The 26,138-nt window shown below is 32.8% G+C and overlaps 1 protein-coding gene across 3 annotated transcripts in view; it reads left to right on the top strand.

Annotated features, from left to right (window-relative positions):
• Positions 1-19,033, top strand: part of LOC143068302 (acetylcholine receptor subunit beta-like) — a 52,322-nt gene extending 33,289 nt beyond the window's left edge. Inside the window, exons 1-6 of one of the 3 annotated variants that reach the window (XM_076242240.1) lie at positions 8,371-8,653; positions 11,857-12,014; positions 15,427-15,471; positions 16,044-16,168; positions 16,479-17,014; positions 18,575-19,033. In XM_076242240.1, the coding sequence (XP_076098355.1) occupies positions 8,608-8,653; positions 11,857-12,014; positions 15,427-15,471; positions 16,044-16,168; positions 16,479-17,014; positions 18,575-18,999 (1,335 nt within the window). In that variant the 5' untranslated portion in view covers positions 8,371-8,607 and the 3' untranslated portion in view covers positions 19,000-19,033. Of the gene's footprint in view, positions 1-8,370; positions 8,654-10,018; positions 10,195-11,856; positions 12,015-15,426; positions 15,472-16,043; positions 16,169-16,478; positions 17,015-18,574 lie in introns of those variants that run through there. The other 2 variants (XM_076242242.1, XM_076242241.1) reach the window with 2 other exon arrangements.
• The last annotated feature ends 7,105 nt before the right edge of the window (positions 19,034-26,138 follow it).

Below are 26,138 nucleotides of genomic sequence, written 5' to 3'. Positions count from 1 at the left end.
TTTTCATCATAAAAAGTATTCATGTCTAACAAAACAATTCAATGTACTGAATTCAGTGGTGTAATTATTATTTTTCTAGCTTCGATGTACGATCTATAAAATGAAAAGGCGGGTTACTCATCAAAATATTTATACACATTTTACACACATAAAATGTACACAAAATGACACATTGGTTAAATTTACTTGCATTCAATAATTTGAACATCGAAAAAAAGAAAGGCATTATGTTTGTTAACCATATTGATATCATTGTGTGAAAAATCTACACGAAAATCTGTATTTTGATGACATAAATCAATCTTTATTTAAAACCTGGTCTGTTAATGGGTCGGATGTATAAAACCCGGTCTGTTAATTGGTCTGTTAAGAGTTATGAATGGCAATAAAAGTATAATTTTATTGCTATATGGGGTGTTATCGGATCAAATGAGTAGGCTCAAGACGAGCGGCTAAAATATACGAAAACAACACATGAGCAATGAAACATAACATATACGATCGTATACGGATACAACACATGAAATTGAAAATTGATAAAATGGTTTCAAAAAGTGTAATATTAAAGTAATAATTTCATCCAAGAATGATCGCATACATCATGTTGTTTCTGTTTAATTGTCATGAATGACACAAATTTGTCATCTACATTGGTAACCAGTATATAAATCAGAGATAAACGTCGTAATGTAACTAAACATCAGTAAGTAAAATATATCGGGATGACAAAATATGAAAAATAAAGAAAGAATAATGAGTAAGATAAATAAAATGTTGAAAAAAATGACATAACAATTTAAAGAATACAGAAATAAACAATACCCCCAATCGGGACCCTTATGGTATACACGAGAATCTGGATGGAAACGCAGAATATAGAATAATATATAAGGACAGTAGAGAGTGATACATTGCTAAAAACGAGAGAAAAATAATACTTGTTTAAGAATACACACATGAAACACCGATGGCTGTTGAAACATTAACGGATTGCGATATACTTATATTGGTGACAAATTCTAGAAGTTTACATGCGGACAACTATGGTGGCAGGTTAATGCCATTTTGCGTTTTTGCGCTTTAGCGTTTTCGCCTATATGGCGAAAACGCGAAATTGCGAAGTCGAAAACGCGAAAACGCGAAACCGATTTCTCGTTTTCGACTTCGCGTTTTCGCGTTTTCAACTTCGCGATTTCGCCTTTTCGCGATTTCGCCCTATAGAATATGAAAGGCGAAATCGCGAAAACGCGTAATGGACTTCACCGGCCACCATAGACAACTGTAGTTTTCCTCTGCACTTATGTAGAAAGGAACTAAACGGAATAAAATGAATTGAAACTTAAAATAACCAAATGTAGCTGCATTCGCTCCTTTCCGTTTACTTCTTTAGAGTGATTTGTAAACAACATATGATTAAGTAACAGAAGAAAAAAAAAATGGATGATGCTGACGAATTAGGGTTTAATGTCCAATGACAAATATCATGTTCATTTGTAAACAACATATGATTAAGTAACAGAAGAAAAAAACCAATTGGATGATGCTGACGAATTAGGGTTTAAAGTCCAGTGACAAATATCATGTTCATATGTGAACGAGAACACGTTATATGTACCCTGTGTTGTATTAGAAAGACACTTTCAGTTGGGGTTGAGAACATGTTACTACGAACAGACAAAACAATTAAGGCTGATTGAAAACGTCAATAAAAAATTCATGCATATTCCAGAGGCCAACCATATCACGCTATATTGAAGTGACACACCCATCAATAAAATGCAAAGAAAGTCAAAATAAAAATGCTCTTTCTATGATACTGTGGCACCGTATTGTCATCTTTGTTTACTCAGGAACATCTCATTCTTAAATTTTTCAAGGGGAAAATATAAAGGTAGCAAAATTATTGTCGTGGCTAAATAACTCTTAACCGACACAATTTCAATTGTCCAACCCATTAACAGACTTTATTCCCATAATTTTCACTAAAACGGGGTATTATTCACGTTATTTTACAATTATCAAATATTTACCAATGTCATTTATTTTTTAGAACCAGAGTACTATTTTTTGTCCTTTAAATGATATCTAAATTTGTTTCTTTCGCCTTTTATTAAAACAATTGCTATCCGTATAAGCATAAATACCACATACTTGCGCGACGCCTTTTAGTTTTACTGAAAACTGCGCAGACTAAGAAATGTTTTTACAAGGGCAAAATGTTCTATGATAGATATCATTTTGTCAGACACTTTTCTTTTTTTGATTTGGTTCTTATAACATGTCAAAAATCTGTATATTTAATAGAGTTTAACATTAAATTAAGCGTTTTACTCTTAACAGACGTATAACCAACCCGATTAACAGACCAATCGCCCATATAGCCGCATACTCAATATAGATTAACCGACCAATCTCTCGGTTAGCCGAGTGTCGGCCGTGTTGTAAGGAAAATGATGTAGAAACACCTTAACAGACAATAAAAATACTGACCTAATTTTTCATCCGACATCTTGGGATGACCGTGAATGCAGTTACGGTCATCAGCTTTACCCCAGTGACTATGGCAAGCCAAAGTGGACAAAATGAGCTATTTTCTAATATTAAAAAATAATTTTCTAATATTAATAAATCATTTTCTAATATTAATAAATGATTTTTTAATATTAAAAAATCATTTTCTAATATTAAAAAATCAATTTCTTATATTAAAAAATCATTTGCTAGCGGGATCCCCACCCTCCACCTAATGTAGCATGAGTGCCAAAGAAGAACTCTCCACAAGAGACCAGATGACACAGAAATTAACAACTATATGTCACCATACGGCCTTTAACAATGAGCAAATAGATATAGAAGATGTGCCAATGAGACAACTCTCCACCCAAATAACAATTTATAAAAGTAAACCGTTATAGGTCAATGCACGGCCTTCAACACGGAGCCTTGGCTCCCACCGAACAACAAGCTATAAAGGGCCCCAAAATTACTAGACAATAATAAGTGTAAAACCATTTAAACGGGAAAACCAACGGTTCAATCTAGATAAAAATACGAGAAACGAGAAACACGTATAAATTACATAAACAAACGACAACTGCTGTACATCAGATTCCTGACTTAGGACAGGTTCAAACATTTGCAGCAGGATTAAACGTTTTAATGGTACCAAACCTTCTCCCTTTTTCTTAAACAATAGTATAACATCAAAATGAAATTTGGTAACGTCACTTTTACCGTTCATGAGTTATCATTTTCCTTTGAAAACATAAAAAATGCTGAATTTTTCATTTTCGTTCTCTTTAACAAGTTTGACTCAATCATATGTTATAAACCTTATACGTAATGATTATTACCCCATAACACAGATCTATCAAGTTCAATATTGGGTGGTGTTACTGTTACTGTTCATGAGTTATTAGATGTAAGAAGGTGTGGTTCGAGTACCAATGATACAAATATCAACACGGAGCCTAAAGATAGGAAAAATGCTAAATCTGTTGTTTCTGTTCTTTAGCTTTAGTTTGCCTCAACCAAATGTTTTGAAACTTATACACAATGCTTATGGTCACAAAACAGTCAAAATTACGTGAATCTTGCATCTATATGTGGAAGTTTACTTGTGGATTTTTTTCACAAGCAGGGGCATCTGTGGCCCATAGACATTTTGTACATTTATTTCAGTAAACAGTTTATTTACTTCCTTTGAATTCTACTTCTAATAGATTTAACTTGCATATTTTTTTTAGGATTGCGGTGCAGTTTGGTAACAGACAGTGACCAGCATAACAAAGTGTTTCACTAGATTGAGCTCTCTGTCTAAGTGTACTTTAAAGGTTCTTTGCACTTAGTTCAGTTTATTGATATGCGTATACCTTCTGTGTGATTTTTTAAGATGTTAAAACAGACTATCCATATATACATGTCCGTGAAATGAAACTCAAGGTATAATTATTGAAACATTTTGAATTATCTATCACAACTGACTGAAGCAGTAAATGTTCTCTCTAATTTTTCACGGCAATTAAAGGATTTAGTTTTCATTTGATCAACACGTTCTTCAATTCAAAAATAAAGAATGGGAATGTGGAATGTGTAAAAGAGACAGTAACATGAAAAAAGAACAAAAAGCAGTCGAAGGCCACCAATGGGTCTTCAACAAAGCGAGAAAATCCCTCGCACGGCGGCGGACTTCAGATAGCCACCAAACAAAATGTGTACTAGTACAAAATTTAAACTGCAAAACATAAAACCGAACTTACAATTAAAACATACAAGACTATCAAAAACCAGAGACTCCTGACTTTTTCAATGTAATCATACCAAGAGGCACACCCAATATGCATAGGTCAAAACTCAAAAAATCATAGACTGGTCAAGAGTTCCATGACAAAAAAAAAACACAAAGCAGATTTTGAGGAAAAGATCATCGTGGTACACAAAACTAACTAATATATTTATATATCTAATAGAGATATAAGAAGATGTGGTATGAATGCAATCAGGCAATTCTCCATATAATTCAAAAAATATATACACGTTGTACATTGAGGGCAAAGGTCAAGCTCATATGAAGTTTCTCGTGCCACAAGACTCACCATCTTATGACAATACATCTTCATGCCACATGTTCAGAAGCAAGGTCAAATCAAAATTATACTTTTAGGTCAAGGTACTATACCAGAGAACACACTGTATCATGATGACACACCCAAAGTGCATAGGTCAAGAGTAAAAAAGACATAGGCTGGTCAAGAGTTCCATGTCAAAAATACACAAAGCAGTCCTGAACGAAAGTTCATAATGGTACACATACCAATGTCATATGTCATGATGCACTACACATGCCAAATACAGAAAACATGGCCGGTCAGGTACAGAAACAGAAGACATATAACTAAACTCAATGGAACAGTTCTTGTATTGCAGGTCACTTCAAATGCCTTCAACATAGAACATAAACTCTCGCAACACTTCAAAGTTAAACCCGTCTTTCACAAAAGTTTGAGCAGGATTCTTTGCAACGATTATTATCGACTCCTAGGAGTCGATATCAAGAATTGAACGATGGACACTTAGGACGTGAATTTTTCTTGCTACCTGATTGGAAGATATTACGAGACGTGAATAATCAAAATTTATTGATTGGTTAGGACAATCCAAACCTAGTAAATATCCTTCAATCCCGTAGAGTATCGGATTTGACGTCTCTATTTTAGCAATTAGATTTTACACAGGTAACTTTTATCTATAAATAGACGAATCGTCTGGAGTAAACAACAACGTTAAACGATACTACAAGTCCATAAAGTGTGACCTCACGTGTGTGGTAAAATTTGTGGATTGATACACGTGACTATTCTAGTAAATGAATTTAAAACCTACAAAGCGAGAGCTCTTTCCATTTTCATCAGCTAAGAGTCGAATATAGCACTTTTTGAAAGGCTATCGCTTGTCTTACCACTCACTGTTATTGAAAATCGGGTTGTGAAGTTATGTCAATAAATTAAAACGGTAATATTAGTGAGACATTAAAACACTTAAAAATAGGGTGTATCATTAATTTCTAAACTAATCATGTGATAGCACTATGGTAAACTGATAGAAACACATGATGCAGTCATGAAATTGAATATTTGCAATAGTACGACCAGAACAATACAAGACCGATTTGGAAACAAATGAAAGTAATTATACATACGAATTTTTAAACAAAATGCACTAATAAGGAACCGAAGTTTTCATTAGATTTATTCATCTAAAAGGTACGCTCGCGTTAAACAATGGAAATTAACACTGGATATTTATATAAACGATCAATCTTGTAATATTTAAATAAAAAAACTTTAAATGGCCTTAACAATTACAAATGTACTAAGTAGATGTATTCATGTATTTGTTGAATTATCCTTAAAGTATTTACTAGTTCAATTGACTGAAAAAAACTGATCAATATTTCAGGTTTTACAAAACAGACTTATGTCTAGACAAATTGCAAGATAGCAATTATGGAAGAGTCACAGTTGAAAAAAACATAAAATCTATGAAAACAGATAACAGCTACTCATAACATTTTTTTTAATCCATTTGATATTTGTTGTCTTGATTTTAAACTACCAGTAAGCTTTATATATTTAAATATAGAAACAACCGAACAGCACACACTAATTTCGACAATTTTATTTTTGGTATTTTGTGTTTTTTTCAGATGTAGAAGTAGAAGAAACAACAATGAAAAAAGAATGAGAGTCATCGTTTTAATAAACATTTAACTTGAAATTGAAATGAATCTAATTTATCTTTATTATGTATTTCAAATATGAACATTTGGGATAAACTTTAATGAGAAAGCAAGCAAGCAGCACAATCCCAATAGCTATTTGGAGGTCTACTTAAACTTCGTGCAAAATTGAAATTTGTGGTTTTTCAATATAAATTAAATTGAAAGTTAGCAACCCCTTGACGCTTTGGTGCAACTTGCACGGTTTCAGATTTATAGCTTCAGAACTTGTTTATGAATGAAATTGAGAATGGAAATGGGGAATGTGTCAAAGAGACAACAACCCGACCAAATAAAAAACAACAGCAGAGGGTCACCAACAGGTCTTCAATGTAGCGAGAAATTCCCGCACCCGGAGGCGTCCTTCAGCTGGCCCCTAAACAAATATAATATACTAGTCCAGTGATAATGAACGCCATACTAATTTCCAAATTGTACACAAGAAACTAAAATTAAAATAATACAAGACTAACAAAGGCCAGAGGCTCCTGACTTGGGACAGGCGCAAAAATGCGGCGGGGTTAAACATGTTTGTGAGATCTCAACCCTCCCCCTATACCTCTAACCAATGTAGAAAAGTAAACGCATAACAATACGCACATTAAAATTCAGTTCAAGAGAAGTCCGAGTCTGATGTCAGAAGATGTAACCAAAGAAAATAAAGAAAATGACAATAATACATGAATAACAACAGACTACTAGCAGTTAACTGACATGCCAGCTCCAGACTTCAATTAAACTGACTGAAAGATTATGATTTCATCATATGAACATCAGGCACAATCCTTCCCGTTAGGGGTTTAGTATCATACCATCATAACATATATGAGAAGAACATAACCCGTGTCATGCCAACATCTGTTTTTAGAATAAATGTGTTTAGTTCCGATATCAGTATACAAAGAAGGAGATGTGGTATAATTGCCAATATGACAACTGATTTTATATGTGTTCAAATATCCACTACTCTTGACTCGTTATGTCTTTCATCCCACTATTAATATTGACTTCGCTCTGTGTAATTATATTGGTTTCAATGATGACTGAGGGATATGACATTATGTAAGTCATTTTTCTTTAATTTCTTGTATGTTTTTATCCAATAGTATTCTGTTAAAGAGTCGTTGCATTTAAAATAATATGCATTACTCAGAAGTTTCCTTGGTATGAAATATTGTTATTTTCTGAACTTCAGTTTTTGCTGATATATGATGTTGGGCTACTGCAACAACCTTGTTCATGCTTTTTACTGTCCTGAAACAATTTAATAATTATTCAACAGTGATTCATTATATGTATTAGAAATTACTTAGGTATATTAAAAGGACAATATTAAAAGGGCATTATGCAAATTATTTAGTCTTATTGCCATAGGACCGAAAAGAGCAGATTCCTCCAGAGAAGAAAATGCACCAAAGGGTGAGATAATGTCCTTAAAAAAAATCTGCCGTACCGATAACAAGAAATAATGTCATTTTTTTCCAGGCAATAAGTGTGCTTCAAATTGGTGTACACAAATAATCATCTTCTGTAAGATAAGGGAAAGCTGCAGAGTCACTACAGTAGGTGGTCTGTTCAAGCAAGGATACTTTTTTGTCCGACTTTCAACCCGGACCCATATTGCAGACCCTACCTTTTGAATGTACTTGTTAATTTGTTCTTGTCCTGAACAGGCTTGAAATAATTGCCACAGGACGTTCAGCAACCTATAAATGATTAATCAATCATAAGTAAACAAGCGGGAAATAAAATCTCTTCTTTTCAACGTATTTTCATTAAGACAAAGACCTTTTTAAAGTCTTCTTGGAATAATAATTACATGATGACAAAGACAATCACTTTACCATGACACAACTATAGATTTGATATTTTGATTATTTAAATAGAAATAATAAATATAAACGTGACTTAGATACAAAAAAGGTACTAGTACAAATAAAAATATTGTTACTTATTGATTTTTAAAAAGGAGCCTCCTTGAGGTTACCTTGATAATTATCGTTAAAAAAAAGTATAAGTAGTTATTAGACTCCGTGTGAAATCAACGTGCTGTATAGTCAGCATCAAGACATTACGTAGGTTCAACTGGCGAACAGGTGATCACAGGTGGGATTAAAACAGATTTTGTTTACTTGTCATATCAAAATGTTTAGAAATTGTTGTTTTAAAAGTATATCAAATAGTTTTCAATTAAATAGAAAACAAGTGAACTAGAAAGTTTATCTTTAATAGCATTAAAGTCAGTGAAGCGTTTACTTTTATCAACATACCTACGGAAACTTTTTCAATAATATTTTTTTGGATTGGCTTCATAAGACGGAATTAAATTGATGCTAGAAATGGACATTCATAATTTCATCATATTTATACTTCTTGGTGAGTACAATTGCAATTTTTATTCATATTTTGGGGGGGGGGGGGAATATCTCTTAGATTTAGTGAAAAATGCATGTAGTTAAAATGACTATCTACCTTCTTTTATTTGAGTTTGTATCTACCGTTCTGCTATACATACGTTATCTCTTTTTACCCATTTATGTTTCATTGTTTTTTCATTTTTTATTCTGAGTTTTCAATTCGATTCCACGAAGATAAACAGGGGCATTGAAGTCTGGAGCTGGCATGTCAGTTAACTGCTAGTAGTCTGTTGTTATTTATGTATTACTGTTATTTTGTTTATTTTCTTTGGTTACATCTTCTGACATCAGACTCGGACTTCTATTGAACTGAATTTTAATGTGCGTATTATTATGCGTTTACTTTTCTACATTGGCTAGAGGTATAGGGGGAGGGTTGAGATCTCGCAAGCATGTTTAACCCCACCGCATTTTTGCGCCTGTCCCAAGTCAGGAGCCTCTGGCCTTTGTTAGTCTTGTATTATTTTAATTTTAGTTTCTTGTGTACAAATGGCGTTCATTATCACTGAACTAGTATATATGTGTTTAGGGGCCAGCTGAAGGACGCATCCGGGTGCGGGAATTTCTCGCTACATTGAAGACCTGTTGGTGACCTGCTTTTTTTTCTATGGTCGGGTTGTTGTCTCTTTGGCACATTCCTCATTTCCATTCTCAATTTTATCATAAATACTACACACAGTTTGAAAATATTGTAAATACTCTTTTTTAGCTGAATGATTTGTTGATGGTAGTAAAGTACCGATTATACATAAACTTTCATAACCATGCTTGGATAATTTGACAGCGCAAATTCTGTCATTATCAACAAATAAATTATAAGTCTTAAAACCAAATGTTTTCCTTACAAGAATAGCTACTCCACCAGAGCCTATTTTGAATTTACTGAACTAGAGCTAAAGCATGAAAATACTCGAAAATCATTTGCTAATTCATATGAAAATGTAATATTAGTTCTATTTAACCAGTGCTCAGTTACAATACATATATCAGAGTCTTTGAGCAAGTTTTCAAAATATGAGGTGCCATACATAGCGCCTCTCATATTCCATGTTGTTATTCGTAACAACATGAGTAAAATAAAATAGACAATATATAACAGATTGAACATGAATGTTATAGATGTTTGTTTTGTGGGATATAGTCTCGCCAGTACACGCCTTCTGGCCAAAAGAAGTCATCGTTTTCTACTGCAGCAAAGTCCCTCTCATTGATGTTAGCACGAAGAGTATATGTTGCAATGTCTTTGTATTGTCGCTTTATTAGAAGTTTTACAAAAGTTATATTAACTCCTTTATTTGACGCAAAGTTTCTAATTGCAGTATCAACTAGTTCGAAAGGTTTATCAGCAGTTACATTTTAAAGTACGATTCTTCTGGAACGTTTCCTTACAACAACACGAAATACACTTGTATCTCCGTTTGTGACTCGTGTTTGTATTTGTTGAATCTGTTCTGTAGGAACCGGTCTGTCCACTGTATTTGGTCGTGCGTATGCATGTACGTAAGTGTTTTTTGTTATTGTGTTTTCCTGATTATATACATGATCCCTGTTTGCGCTATTTATACTATTGTTTTCGTAATGTAAACTCTGATGATTATTAAGTTCAGAGTTAGCAGTTTTCGTCTGTGAATGTATTTTTTCACCAGCATTTCTATTTAAAGCCTCACTATAAGACATTGTATTTTTCCAAGTGTTTTACATTTCCCATCTATTGATTCTAGTCGGTTTACTATTTTATTGAAAACATTTTGTCTTTGTTCGTCACTCGTGCGTATCTTATCTTCTTGGTCTTTCAAATCTTGAGATTGCAGTTAGATTTCTGACCTTAGGCGAGTTACTTTTTCTTTTTCATCATACAATTCTGTTTTTAATGAATAAATTTGTCTATCTTTGTCATGAACCACATTAACAAGACGCTTGATCTCACATTCGAATTTCTCAGTTATTGTTTCAATTTTATCGTTTAAAGTTTTTAGATTTTCATCGAAACTTTGTTTGATTTCGAGAAGTGTTGCAAGTATATTATATATATGAATTGCCTTGCGTGCTTGATTCACGGTTTGTCATTTTGTTGAGAACCTCGTGTACACTGTTATCGCCAGTATCGAAATGTGCATTCGTATTCCGTCTGTCTCGAGAAATTAAAGGTGTTAGTTCATTACTTGTGAGATTGTCCTCAAGAAAATTAAATAAGGTGTAAATGTCATTAGAAAGCTTTTCTTCGATTGACCGTCGTTTTCACGATGAGTGCGTTCGATGAGTCTAGATTCTAATAGTACATGTTCTTTTTTCTTTGTTAATTCAAAATGGGAGCTTCTGATAGGTTTCAAATCATCTGTGTCAGTGTTTTGTAATAATTCGCTCTTAAAATTATATCTATCTAATTGACCAAACTTTGTCTGAATAATTCTATTATACATGTCGTCATCATTGAATTGACTATCGGTTATTGGTTGTGTTAAATTAATGTTATTTATATTATTTTGATTTTCGATTTCATCTGCAAATAAGTCATCATTGGCTTGAATATCTTCATGATTGACCGTTAGATCTGTCGTATTTGACGAAGTACTCATTATTTACACCTTTGTACATATAATACTACAGTATATAATGTGAGTAGATTTTAACCTTCACTATCATTGATCAGTGTTAAGTATTGAAAACATATTCAATCATCAAAAGTCTTTTCGTAGTCACATTTTAAATATTTCAGCTGATATTAATAATCCGGAGAGACGCTTGTACTAGTTCATGAAAGAATAAATTGATGAAATGCTTTTAAATCATAGTTTTTTTTGCAATTTTTCAATCACCGATATGATCACCGACTAGCTTTCTAAGGGCGCATAACTATTGTGTTCCATCTGGGTTGTAACTTCCGAGGCCTGCTGCCAGTGATCCCGACAACAATGGTAGTCGTGTCATATACCATTGTGTAGATAAATCAATTTAGATTTACGGCATAATAAGTTTAATTAGGTTTGAAAACCGAGAAATCGAAAAATAACGGAAATTCGGGACTGGGTGACATTTTTTCAAAAAATTTAGTTAAGTACCTTGTGTTATATTAAGGTATATAGGGGGGGGGGGTTGAGACAAGTGCCTGTGCCCATTATCTATAAATAAAATTAAACCCATGTTCAAATAAATCAATTACAGGCGTTGTACAGACTACGATTGCTACGCCACCGGTTTATAGTATAGCACTAGAGGAGAGTCTGAGGACCGAGTTATTTACGAGCTACACAGCGCAACAAAGACCAGACAAAAAAGTCCGAGTTGGCATAAGATTTCATCTTTTAACAGTTAACGACTTGGTATGTCATTTCTTACTTAATGGACAGTGATTGAGTATCAGGTAAGTAGGTCGATGGTCTCAAGGTCTTTTATGAAACGTTGCATGCAACTAGGGAACACGGATCGACTCTGTATATGAATATCGAAAAAATTACATATGCAATGTTAAACTTTATGTGATAAATCTCTTTTCTTAAGAAAATAGAAGTACAAATAGAATACACATAAATATCGCCTTAAAGTTAAGTATTTTTTTTTTTATTTAAATGTTTCGAAATCCTAACCTACAATTTTTTTTCTTCAAATAATATGATACTGCTACTGAAATTTCAGATTTATTGAAAGGAGAACATCGAACTCATTATCCTCGTTGATATAGTTAAAACTTCTCCACCGGATGAACAAACACACAGAAAAGGAAAATATACCGTGATGGCGTGACTTAATTGTGTTTCGGCATCTTATTTTTCGACGATTATAGATTGAATATATAAACTCTTGCATGGTATAACTTATATATAAAGCAAACACAAGTTTGATGACCCTAGCTCTCTATGAATTTTTTAACAATAAAGCGGAAATATTTGTCGCAATAGATTACTATTTAAAAAGGTTTGTGTCCATCTTTTGAGAAAAAGAAAATTAAAGTCAAATTAATTATTTCTTTTTTATTTGCGATATTTACATTAATCAAATACATCTCCCAACTAGATATCATTGAGATGGGAGCCATCTCTGTGGGCCCCGCTGTGAATAATGTGCATTAAAAAATTGTATCTTTACCATAGGACATGGGTTTGTCAACTGAAATCAAAGTTTTTTACCTTGACCTTTGACCTAGGAAGTTGTAAATAAATTATGACACACCCTTTGGTGTTGGTTTATAAACATGTCAAGTATAAACTTTGAAATGATAACGGTTCTCAAGATATAGAGCGGACACGATCTTTACCATAGGACATGGGGTTGTCAACTGGAAACAAAGTTTTTGACCTTGACCTTTGACCTAGGAAGTTGCACATAAATTATGACACACCCTTTGGTGTTGGTTTATATACATGTGAAGTATAAACTTTGAAATGATAACGGCTCTCAAGATATAGAGCGGACACGATCTTTACCATAAGACATGGGGTTGTCAACTGAAACCAAAGTTTTTGACCTTGACCTTTGACCTAGGAAGTTGCACATAAATTATGACACACCCTTTGGTGTTGGTTTATATACATGTCAAGTATAAACTTTGAAATGATAACGGTTCTCAAGATATAGAGCGGACACAATCTTTACCATAGGACATGGGGTTGTCAACTGAAACCAAAGTTTTTGACCTTGAACTTTGCCCTAGGCAGTCGTTCATAAATTATGACACACCCTCTGGTGTTGGTTCATATACATGTCAAGTATAAACTTTGAAATCATAACGGTTCTCAAGATATAGAGCGGACACGATCTTCACCACAGGACACAGGGTTGTCAACTGAAACCAAAGTTTTTTTACCTTGACCTTTGACCTAGGAAGTTGTACATACATCATGACACGCCCTCTGGTGGTGGTTAATAAACATGTAAAGTATAAAGTATGAAATCATAATGGTTCTCTAGATATGGAGCGGACACAAAGTGTTACGGACGGACGGACAGACTGATCACTATAGGGGACCCGCCTTTGGCGGGGCCCTAATTATTTGTATATTCAATTTGCTAAATATCCCCGAAAGGGATATGAATTACTAGTAGTTTATTTAGATATTCGTATGCAGTTCCATTTGCATTAGTAGCTTGCAACACATTCGTTAGATCGCCCATATATGTAACTGTTATCCAGTGAAGAAAATAAAACCACCATGTTTACTCAATAATATAGCTGATACTACTGTTTCGAAATGCTCTAATATTTTGCTAAACAAAATTCTGGATGATCGTTGTACGGTTAAATATATCTATGTGTACTCAGTGCAATGACATTGCCCTAGATCTTTTAAATAATTTAAGTATTATCAGTCATTTTTTTTTTAAATTCATAACTTTCTTAAATACCAATATATTTGGACGATTTACATTTTTTTTTATCAAAACATGTGTATCTTTTTACGGAAATCTATTTACACTGAAACTCATCTCCAAGATCTTTTGAGTTACACGTCTTTCTCTCTGAATATTTGTCCATCTCCCTATTTCAATGGATAATTTATGGTTAAAGAATCTAACTTCGAATAAAGTGTAAATATCATGAAATTCTGAAATATCAAAATAGTTCTCAAAACCAAAAATATCCGTAAAAACAAGAATGTGTCACAAGTACACGGATGCCCCATCCGCATTATCACTTTATATATTCAGTGGACCGTAAAAGTGGGATAAAATCTCTAATTTGGCATTAAAATTAAAAAAATCATATCATAGGGAACATGTTTACTAAGTTTCAAGCTGATTGGACTTCAACTTCATCAAAAACTACCTCGACCAAAAACTTTAACCTGAAGCGGACAGAAAGACGAACGGAAGAACGGACGGACGAACAGAGAGACGCACAGACCAGAAAACATAATGCCCATAAATAGGGCACTATTAGATTATTTAATGTCTTCGAACATGCTTGCAAATTTGAAAACCATTGTTCATTGAAACCGATTTTTGAGTGGCTTTCTGGTTGTATTCTTTAACCAAATGTCACTAATTAGATATAAGAAGATGTGGTGTGAGTGCCAATGAGACAACTCTCCATCCAAATAACAATTTATAAAAGTAAACCATTATAGGTCAATGTACGGCCTTCAACACGGAGCCTTGGCTCACACCGAACAAAAAGCTATAAAGGGTCCCAAATTTCTAGTGTAAAACCATTCAAACGGGAAAACCAACGGTCTTATCTATAAAAAAACGAAAAATATATGTTTGAGATAACCACATGAAAGATAATCCTGTCTTAATAAAAAGAGATTTAACATGGTTTAACCAACTACAATTTACATCATTTTCATTTGACAGCTAAAAAAGTAGTTTATAAAAGGTCCAAACAAAACATGAGTGTAAAAACAAGTAAATAATAGGACGAAAAATGTGCTAAACTTCAGTTAGTTCAGTGATAAAACGAAAAATGCAGGGAGCAGTACATTTTGGCAAATAAGCGTCTAAATGAATGACATTTCTCGTAGACAATTTGAACAGCTTATTGTGCATTCGAACTTTTTTACCTTAGAAGGAACATTTAAGAATTTATTTACTGCAGAATTGGTTAACCACAAGAATACGTGACCTATACAACCAGGTTTAATTAACCCACAATTAACTTCGGAAATCCAAGTCAGGAATATGACATTTGTTTTCCATTCGTTCCGTAGGTTGATATAGTCTGACATTTTATTTTGCCAGGTTTTATTTACCACGGAATTTTGGTATTTTGTTAATACTTTTTATCCTAAATTTCAGAATATAAAAGATCAGACTTTATCATTATCTGGATATTTGACCATCGTAAGTCTTTACTTTCATTGTATTATATGTATTAGAATTAATCCTGATATTTAAAAAAAAACATATATCTAATATTATATACCAAGTGTTGAGGATGCTAGATATGCTACAAATTAATCATTAATGAAATGTGATATTATTGGGAAGGAGGCGGTTGAGATAATCCTGCCATGGAATTTTGACTATGAATAAATGTATATGATGGTATACGTCAATTTAACAGTAACCCAACGATACAATCGACCAAAGACGTCTCAGTCGAGGCCATCATGTTTTATCTAACAATATACATCTTAGAGAGATAGAAACAAGTGGAGAAGCAGTATATATGATCTTCGTTTAGTATATATGTTAATTAGTTTGTTTAAGAGTTGCCTCATATTTTAATGAAACAGAGAAATATACACTAGCACATTAATATCCAATGGTTTTCTGATATAAACATTAAATAATTTCTATATTTCTTCTATATGGAAGTATTTGAATGGATTCGCATAACAAGAAAATACGAAATGTGTCCTAGTTCCAACCAGACAATGTTTTAACACATTACAAAATATTTGTTTACTTAGGATTGGTGGGATTCCAGATTACAATGGTCGAACACAAGCAGTACGTCACAGGATTATACGAGCATCAATTTTCTATTTGCCACAGAAGAGCATGTTTGGAGACCAGCAATTATTATAGAGAATGGGTAAGTGATTTATTTAACTACCGTTCCATCATCATGTGTTTAATTTTCTTAAATTTTGTAAATTAATGTCTTCAGAGGCGCCCCCCTTTTCTGGAAAAAATGGTTGATTTTATAGGAAACCCATAAAGCATGACCTGAACAGCCCCACTCTTAGGCATGCAGTTGGCACTTAGCTATTAATGAAGGGATCCGCCACTGGTCGTTTTTTTTCAAAGGCAGTGTCTTATTTTCAACTTAAAAAAAAGTAGTATGTATATGTTTTTTAAGGGTCATTGTATTTTGACTGCATGACTTTTTATCATTTGAATAGGGTTGATGGGATATCTGTTATCAGCGACACCTCAGTGCCAATGAGGATAGCACATGATGGTAGAGTTATATGGAACCCAGCTGGAGTATACAAAGTTAATTGTGAGTCTGATACCAAATATTATCCTATGGACACACAAGGATGCTATTTGAAAGTCAGTGCTTGGGCATATACTCAAGCTGAAATTGAACTGTATTTCAAAGTAGAGCCTGTTGATACAAGCTTTTATTCTGAAAATGGAGAATGGGATTTACTCTCAGCAGAAAGTTTTAAAGCTGAAGCACAAACTCGAGATGGTGATTCATTCTCTTCAGTGTTTTTCTTGATCAGACTTCAGCGACGTCTTTTGTTTCATGTTGTTAACACTTTGTTTCCAGTAGCTCTGATGGCCATTCTGATAGCGTTTGTGTTCAAACTGCCAGTTGATTCTGGTGAAAAGATTGGATTTTCTTTAACTGTTCTGTTATCATATGCAGTTTATCTTACGCTGATTTCGGACAATATACCCAGTACATCAAACACTGTCTGCTATTTATGTAAGTAAACCAACATTTTTTGTCACAATATCTTTCTATAACTGTTGTCAGATTTTTGCTGAAACAAAATACTTTGACTAGGATTTTTCCCAGTGAAAACAAATTTCCAATATGTCTACTGCGTATTTCAAGAGTAGATTGAGGACAGGAAACTTGTTATGAGCCCCACCCTTATTATCAAAAATTCTCGATAGTCGAGTTTCACCTTGATAGGAAACATGCATATTAAGAGTGAAAAAATGTATATTGGTATATAGGGTACAAATACGTGATAAATATTGAAAAATTCTAGGATTAATGATAATAAGGGGGAGTGACTATGGTAAACGAAAATATGTGATTTTTGTTCGTCTAAATCGTAACAAATGTCTCTTTAAAAGATACATGCAAATTTATCCAAGTGAGATCGACTCATAGTTTTGATTTCTTATCGAAATGCGCATCTAGTGCAGTAAATGTGTACCGATAATGCTATTGCAAGAGAAAATATATCGGCGATACAGTTTAACTTATTTTAAAAATTGAATCAAACTGGTTGCCAATTGCGTTGTATGATTCCGCTTTTGTTATATTTAAAACACATATAAATCATTATTTGACATTTTGTCTTAATCGTACCTATGATTTTGAAACCAAGAATTCATTAAACACGAAAATGGTAAACAAAATAAGCTTTTCCAGCCTATCAGACCGTTAGTTTTCTCATTTGACTTGCTAAAAAAAACACAGTTGTCATTAAGGGACTATGCGGTATGGATTTAACTCATTGTTGCAGCCATACGTTAACCTTAAATTGATTAGTCCACGTCATCTGGTCTGTGGTGGATAGCCTTCTCATAATTCATAATGCTATATCTTCCTATTTTTATATTTTGAAAAATATTAAATACTGAAACCATTGCTGAACTCTAGATGATAAATTACTGGAATCCTTTTTAAAATTGTGATTTTCCTGAATTTTAGCGTTTTAGGATTTATTCTTGAAAACAATTTTATGATAAACGTACTTATAAACATCAAAGTTGATAAAAAGTGAAATTCAGGTCTACAAATCATTCAATTTGTTGTTTATATACCTGGTACCTTTGATAACTATTTACACCACTGGGTCGATGCCACTACTGGTGGACGTTTCGTCCCCGAGGGTATCACCAGCCGAGTAGTCAGCACTTTGGTGTTGACATGAATATCAATTATATGGCTATTTTAATAAATTTTCTGTTGACAAAACTTTAAATTTTTCGAAAACTAAGGATTTTCTTATCCCAAGAATAGATTTTTTGAATTTTAGGCCCTCAATGCTCTTCAACTTTGTACTTGTTTGGCCTTATAACTATTTTGGTCTGAGCGTCACTGATGAGTCTTTTGTAGACGAAACGCGCGTCTGGCGTATTAAATTTTAATCCTGGTATCTTTGATTAAGTAATTATATAATAATGACAGAGGATGTATTTCTGTATGCTGAATTATTTATGTAAATATTAATATGGCATATGTTTATCTTATAAGTGGTTCGGGCTGCTCTGTGCCTCTAGTAATTCATTCTTATTCACTTTTCAGCGTTGTACCTGGCTTTTATATTGTTACTTGCTACTATTGCTGTCATTTTAACTACATTCGTGATAAATCTTCACATGCGCACAGACGATGAAAGAATGTCAAACTCTTTAAAGAAATTCACTTCAAATTACTTGATAAAATTTGCGTGTTGGAAAAACAAGTGCTGTCATAGGAAGAATACAGTACATCATGAAAGGTCGGACTTGCAGATTTACAATATAAAAGGCACACATCTATCAGAGAACAATAATAGTCATTACAATGAGACCGAACACAAGGAAGGGTCCATAGATCTAACATGGAAGGAATTATCAGAGATTATGGACAAAGTATTTTACAATATATATATGATCCTCATTGCGATATCTACATTTGTATTATTTGTGGTAATAATATTTGGGTATAACAATCCGGACACTTCATAATACGAGTGCAATGATTGGATGACAAAAGTATATTTCCAAACATATATATCCTTTATTCATTATTCATTTTGTTTATTGTTGATGAATATTATACAATTACTGTCTTTTGATGAGGTAAATATGCGGTTTTATTGACTTTTGAAAAACTGATATTCACTGAGGCCGACGGCCGAAGTGAATATCAGTTTTTCAAAAGTCAATTAAACCCCATATTTACCGAAGCAAAAGACAGTAATTGTTTTATTCCATATTCCGAGAGAAGAAAATGTATATAATCACAAACATATATACCAAAACAAATTTTACATGAAACATTTTACCATAATGTTGCATGTAAAAGCGCGTGACGTTAGGCGCGGTGAATAACACTTTCCCAGGTGAATATGCTTTTTTATTCAAAATTCAATTCGTATAGAGAAACCTACTAAAATAATACCAATATGGAATAATAAATATTTCTTGACAAATTTTGCTTGTTTATTACTCCTCGTGATCGTACAGTTGTTGTAATAACATTTCCGATAATGAGTCCATATTTTAAGGTTTATTGTTTGCTACTGCAAAGTGGTTTAATCTTAAAATTTTGTATATAAAAGAAAATTATATACTGAGCCAAAAAAGTTTAGCAACAAAAATATGAAATTTTATTTTATTACAAAATCATAACAACATATAATTTTAATAATAAAAAACTGGAATTATTACATGTCAGAAGCAACATGGGTGTTTATTACTCAGATTCATTAGGATTTTCTTTGTATGAAGCGCGGGAGGGTCAAAATGCGGAAATGAATATACTAAAATATACTGTTATTCAAAATCAATTATTCAGCCATGCCCTTAGTGCACCAATGAAGGATTGGCAGGCACACCAGCAGCTGCCCTTAGTCAATGCACTACTTTTGTGGCCGGAAAAAACTTGTCACGTGTTGATGAAAAGCGAAGATAGCACTCCTCCTTTGGCGATAGTTTTTTTGGTTTACGGGATATCAACCTATCCTGTGCAGTTGCAATTTGTTGATATCTGTTTGCTAGTCTCTAAACTGTTGCCGTATGCACATTTAATCGATCCACGATGTCAACAACACTCATTCCGACATCAACCATTCCAAAACCTGTCTGACGGTAATTTTCGGGGAGCCCTGGTTGACGCCCCATGCAATTTTTTCAAAGGTGTACGTGTTTTTCCTATCAATGGCATGTTTCTGAACGTCAGTGAAAAAGAAATTTTTACTATCGTTTTAAAAGTACAGGTACAGAAGGTAAAACGTCAATTACACGTGCAAAGCTGAAATGGCGCGAAATCAATCACCAGGAAAAAAGTACGTCTGTTTTAAATTACAGGTAAAACTAAGGATTATATCAATGATGTTTGAATAATTTTTTTTCCAGAAACAACAAAAAAAAAATTGAAATAAAAGTGTTGCTAAACTTTTTTGGCTCAGTATATTTGGACACAAGTTATGTTTCATCACTTTGCTTTCTTGCACTGCATATAAGTTCCAATATATAGCATGCTTCCAGAAGAAAGTCAATTAAAAAAACTATGCAGAAGGGAAATTCAAAACAGTAATAACAACATTTATGTATTAATTTACCCACTACATGTATATCTATTTAGATTCATTTTGATCATTTCAGGCCATAAATAAATTGTTACATCAATTTAATGTTTAAGTTATGATATTTTTAAAAGTATTTTTGAAATGTAGCTTAAAAGCTTAAACTAATGGACTAGTATGACATATTTTACACACCCCAGGTGAGGGAAAACAGTCATCCATGACGCAAACATATCATGACGCACATGACTAAGCAAAATTAAAGGTGTAGCATATCTGTCATATATCAGTCTACAATATTTATTGTTTTTTTTTTCAAATAATAAACATCCTTAAAGATATGTCATTCATTTCAACATTTTTTCATTTCTTTAGAATTATTTTTAAAATAAAACACTACAAAAATGTGCGATTTTTTTATATACAGTAATCTCGGGTTTAATTTCACACATTTGTTGTATACCATTAAGAGATTAATGATACACTTTGAAACCCTTTGTTGGTTTGTTACCATGTGATATACCCATCTTGCTTTGAGTTCATGATCCTGGATAGTTAAGTTGAATACATGTTCTAGTATAGTTCTGAATATACAAAGAGTAGTGCACATTTGGAGGCAGATTTATTGTTTATACTGCAATAATGAATTAAAGTATTATATGTAAATAAAGCAAGAACCAACAAATTGGGTTTTCAAAACAATAGTAAACGACCAAGAAGGACAGAAGGATCAAAGAAAAAAGAACAAATGGTAAAAACGACAATCCAAAAAACAAAACAGTAGAAAAAAGGTTAAGCAACAGTTTTCTAACGAAACAATGACGTGAAGGCAAACTTGTTGTCAAGAAGGATATGAGTAATCAATTCGTGTTGTACAAGGTTAACTTTCATGTTGATAATAACCAGTAACATTCACAATAAATACGTATGGTTCTTTTTCAAAAGGTTAAATATTTCGCATTCTCCTGGTATAAACCACCCATCAATGTAGACATAAAACAAATACTTGCACCAAATAACCAAGTATAATCAATACTTGTACCAAATATCCAAGTTTAACCAATACTTGTACCAAATATCCAAGTATACGTATAAATACTCTGAATATGTACGCCATAAAAGGCTATAATAAATACCAAAGACTTTGTAAAGTGGATAGTCGCACGACAACGCGATGCTATATATTTAATAAGAAATAAACACAATTCATACATATATATCTACACACATCATATATAATTCAAACATCAGTATCAAACAATAAACTCTCCAAATATAAAGCTTCATAAACTTTAACCAGAATTAAAATTTACCAAGAAAATTCGACTGCTCAGATTGACGATGTCGTGCTGAATGATTACATAGGCAATAAAATACATCGAAAATAATTTTGAAGCGGGAAAACATTACGCCCTCTATGCTACATATGATGAAACACCCAGGAGAAATTAATTTCACTCTAATGCACTGCCCGTTTAAACGAATGAAATTATAAGTATACGTATAAATACTCTGAATATGCACGCCATAAAAGGCTATAATAAATACCAAAGACTTTGTAAAGTGGATAGTCGCACGACAACGCCGATGCTGAACCCAAAGAACGGGAAGCTATTTATTACTATGTATGGAAAAATATATAGTTCAAAATGTAAATAAAACAAAACACAAAATAAAATAAAATATTTCCAAAATTCTGAGGAAACATCCTACGTTCTGATAAATTGTATATTTGTATATAATCAATTTGCTTTAGTCAAGAATTTTAGTATATTGAAGGACGTTCTGTCTTATTTTAAAAATATGCTTTAAATTGTGAAAATATTCGAATTGGCTCTCGCCGCGATATAGCCTTTTTGTGCTGATGCGGCGTAAAGCAACCATCAATCAATCAATCAATCAATCAAATTCCGTTATATTGACAACAATGGGAGAACAAAACAAACAGACATAATAGTTAAAAATGTCAAAAATAGGAGTACAACAGTCACCATGGTGTTATAATCTTAATCACTATAAAAACAAACAAACATATAACAAAAAAGCAGCAGAAACGACATAAAGACAATGCACATTAGCAAAAAACACAAAAATTACAATAGCACAATAACATAATGACGGAATGTGTAAGTACATAGCCATGTGTCATATGTATCAAAGAAACACAAAAAGGCATATATTAAACAAAGCACATTAGCAAAAATGAAAGACAAGAATACAAAATTTATTAGAACAATAACACAATGAGGGATAAATGACATTTAAACCTAGATTTTCTTACCTCGGTATATACTTTCATACTTCAGATTTGCCGCAGTTTTCTTGTATATTTCCCTGCCTTGAAATCTCTTAGTCATTTGTTTTAATTTGAAATAATGATCTTTGTCGGAAAAAAAATATGCTATAGCACTCTAATAGTATAATGGGGAAAATCCTTAAACTCGTTGTTCGTTGGATACTATTGCTAACCGATTTGGTAAATTGCTTATACAACTGTGCTATAACACCGGTCTAACAATTTGCAATGGAAGACTTGGAAATGATCGAGATGGAAAATTTACATTTTGTTCATCTAATGGTCGCAGTTTAATTGACTATATGTTAGCTTCACCAAATGATTATGATAAAATTTCAAACTTTGGCATTCTTAATATTAATGAATTTTCAGACCACTCAACCCTTGTGTTTGAAGTTGGTATCAAAACTGTTACAGAAGAAAATTTGCCAAAAGTATCCAGCTTTATAAAATGGGAAAAAGATAAAGTGGAAGAATATAAAACTAAGTTGAACTTGCACAAGAACGTTATGACTGAGATTGTTGAAAATTTACAACAAGTTGGTGATGCAAACTCGACGGTAAAGTGATTAACGGATATTATTTATAATTGTGCGTTTGAGGTGTTCGGTAGTTCAAGATTGACCCATGAAAAGGAATTTAATCAGAGAGTAAAACATAATGAGTGGTTCAACCAGAGATGTAAATTTGAGAAAGCTCAGTTTAATTCAGTTCGTAATAACTTTTTACGTAATGGAAATGAAGAAAACAAACAATTATATATACAGACACGAACAAAATATAACAAGACTAAACGTTCTGCAAAATTTCAATATAAAAAATCGAAAGGTATTGAATTGTGCAAACTGGCAAAAACGGAACCAAAAGCATTTTGGTGAAAACTTAGACGAAAAACCAAATCATCGTGTAAAGTTGAAGCGGACAGTATGTACAAGCACTTTAAAACCGTCTTGGGTGGTGACCAAAAAGAAATATCGTCAGATATTAGAAAATTAATTAACGATCCATATGTGAATAATCTTCCTATTGAAGAACTTGACTGCGCTATCACAGATTTCGAAATTAAAGACGCACTTAAAAACCTTCGAATGGGTAAAAGTCCAGGATTCGATAAAATCATAGGAGAAATGTTCATGTCCGATTCCGAACTTTTTGTGCCTTTTCTACTGACGCTTTTTAACTTTCTGTTCGATAATGGTTATTACCCTGAAAATTGGAGTGATGGAATTGTTATTTCTGTGCCGAAAAAAGGGGACCTGTCAAACCCAAATAATTATAGACCAATCATACTTGTCAGTATATTTTCAAAACTTTCTACTTATATTTTGAACAAACGTCTTATAACATGGGCTGAAGAGAACGAAAAGCTATTAGCAAACCAATTTGGATTCCGACCGAATAAATCATCAATTGATGCAATTTTCGTGCTTCATTGTATTATTTCTCATACTTTACAAAATAAAGAAAAACTATTCTGTGCATTTGTTGACTTCTGTAAAGCGTGTGATAATGTAGACAGACGAATATTATGGTATAAACTTTTTTACTCTGGAATAAGTAGCAAAACAATTACTATGATAAAGTCGATATATGCAACTGTGCACCTCCGTGTGAAAACTGATAGAGAATTTTCGGAAGTGTTTGAAAATATATCTGGCGTGAAACAAGGTGAGCCTTTATCACCTTTACTTTTTATATTTTTCATTAATGACATTGCTGAGGAGCTTGAAACAAGTAACAACGACGACTTCGTTAGTGTGAATGGTATTTTGATTCATCTGCTACTTTTTGCTGACGATACAGTTTTATTCGGTAAAACATCAGAGGCACTGCAGCTACTTCTTGATAAACTTCTAAAATATTATTCAAAATGGAACATTGAAGTGAACAAAGATAAAAATGAAATAATTATATTCCGTAATGGATGGCAACAAGTCAATCACAGTTGGTATTATGACAAGCACGAGCTCAAAGTTGTGAACTCTTTTGTTTACCTAGGGAATTTATTTCACTATAACGGAAAATTTCAGCAAACCCAAAAGAGATTATCCCAGCAAGCTAATAAAGCTCTTGCGTCACTCTTTCATTCATGTAAGATGTTGTACATATCAACTCAACAGAAATGTGAAATGTTCGATAGTCTTGTTGGATCAATCTTAAGCTATGGTTCTGAGATATGGGGTTTCATCATGCCAAGGACATTGAACAGGTTCATAATAAATTTTGTAGATTTGTACTTAAAGTTGGTAAAAATTCACCTATATGTGCTGTTATCGGTGAACTTGGACATTTGCCAATGAATATTATTAGAAAACAAAAAATACTTAAATATTGGTTGAAAATTGTTACCAAGAAACCTCCTATTGTATTTAATGTATATAAAATGTTAGTTAATGATGATGAGAATGGTAAAACAAACTGGGCGTCAAATGTTCGTACCTTGTTAAATGATCTTGGTTATAATTTTTTATGGTATAACCAAGAAAATGTATTTTTTCATATGATGTTTTGAAACTACGTCTCTATGATCAGTTTATACAAAGCTGGCGTTCTAGTATGTTGGATTGTGAAAAATTGGATATTTTGAAAATGTTCAAAATTGACTTTTGTTTGGAAAAATATTTACTTCTTGATGTCAATGTTAAACTCTTAACACAACTTAGATGTGGTTCACTTAAACTCAACATTGAAACTGGTAGATATAATAATGTGCCTCGTAATGAAAGACTATGTCAATGTTGCAATATGAAAGCTATTGAAAATGAATATCATTTTGTAATGATTTGTCCAGCCTATAGACATCTGCGTTTAAGATTTTTGCCTAAATATTATTGTTCTTGGCCTAATATGTCAAAATGTTTATCACTTATTCAAACATGTTCAAGAACTTTGGTATTAAAACTTTGTTGTTTGTTAAATGAAAACTGGAAACTACGGTCACAACTGATAAAATAGATTATATATAATACTAATTGTTTAATATGTTGGTTTTGTTTTTTGTTTGTTATTATTTTGCTTTCTGTTTACATTTATATTATGTCGCTTACTATATTATATATGTTGTTGATGTTATAGCATTATATTATATGCTGATTTGCAATAAACTTATTACAATATTACAATAGATACCAGGGGTGGTGTTCTCGAAAGTATTCTAAGATTCGTCATAAGACACATCCGAAGATCAGTTTTAGGATAGACTTACACCTAACTGCGGCCAAGCTTAGCGAAAGTTCGTGCGACATTATCACTCAAACAAACTTTATTAGATTAACTCTCTA

Source organism: Mytilus galloprovincialis, chromosome 3 (assembly GCF_965363235.1).
Source record: "Mytilus galloprovincialis chromosome 3, xbMytGall1.hap1.1, whole genome shotgun sequence".
Classification (NCBI taxonomy): Eukaryota; Metazoa; Mollusca; class Bivalvia; order Mytilida; family Mytilidae; genus Mytilus; species Mytilus galloprovincialis.
The sequence above is the reverse complement of the archived record's forward strand: the minus strand, read 5'-3'. Positions and strand labels throughout refer to the sequence as shown.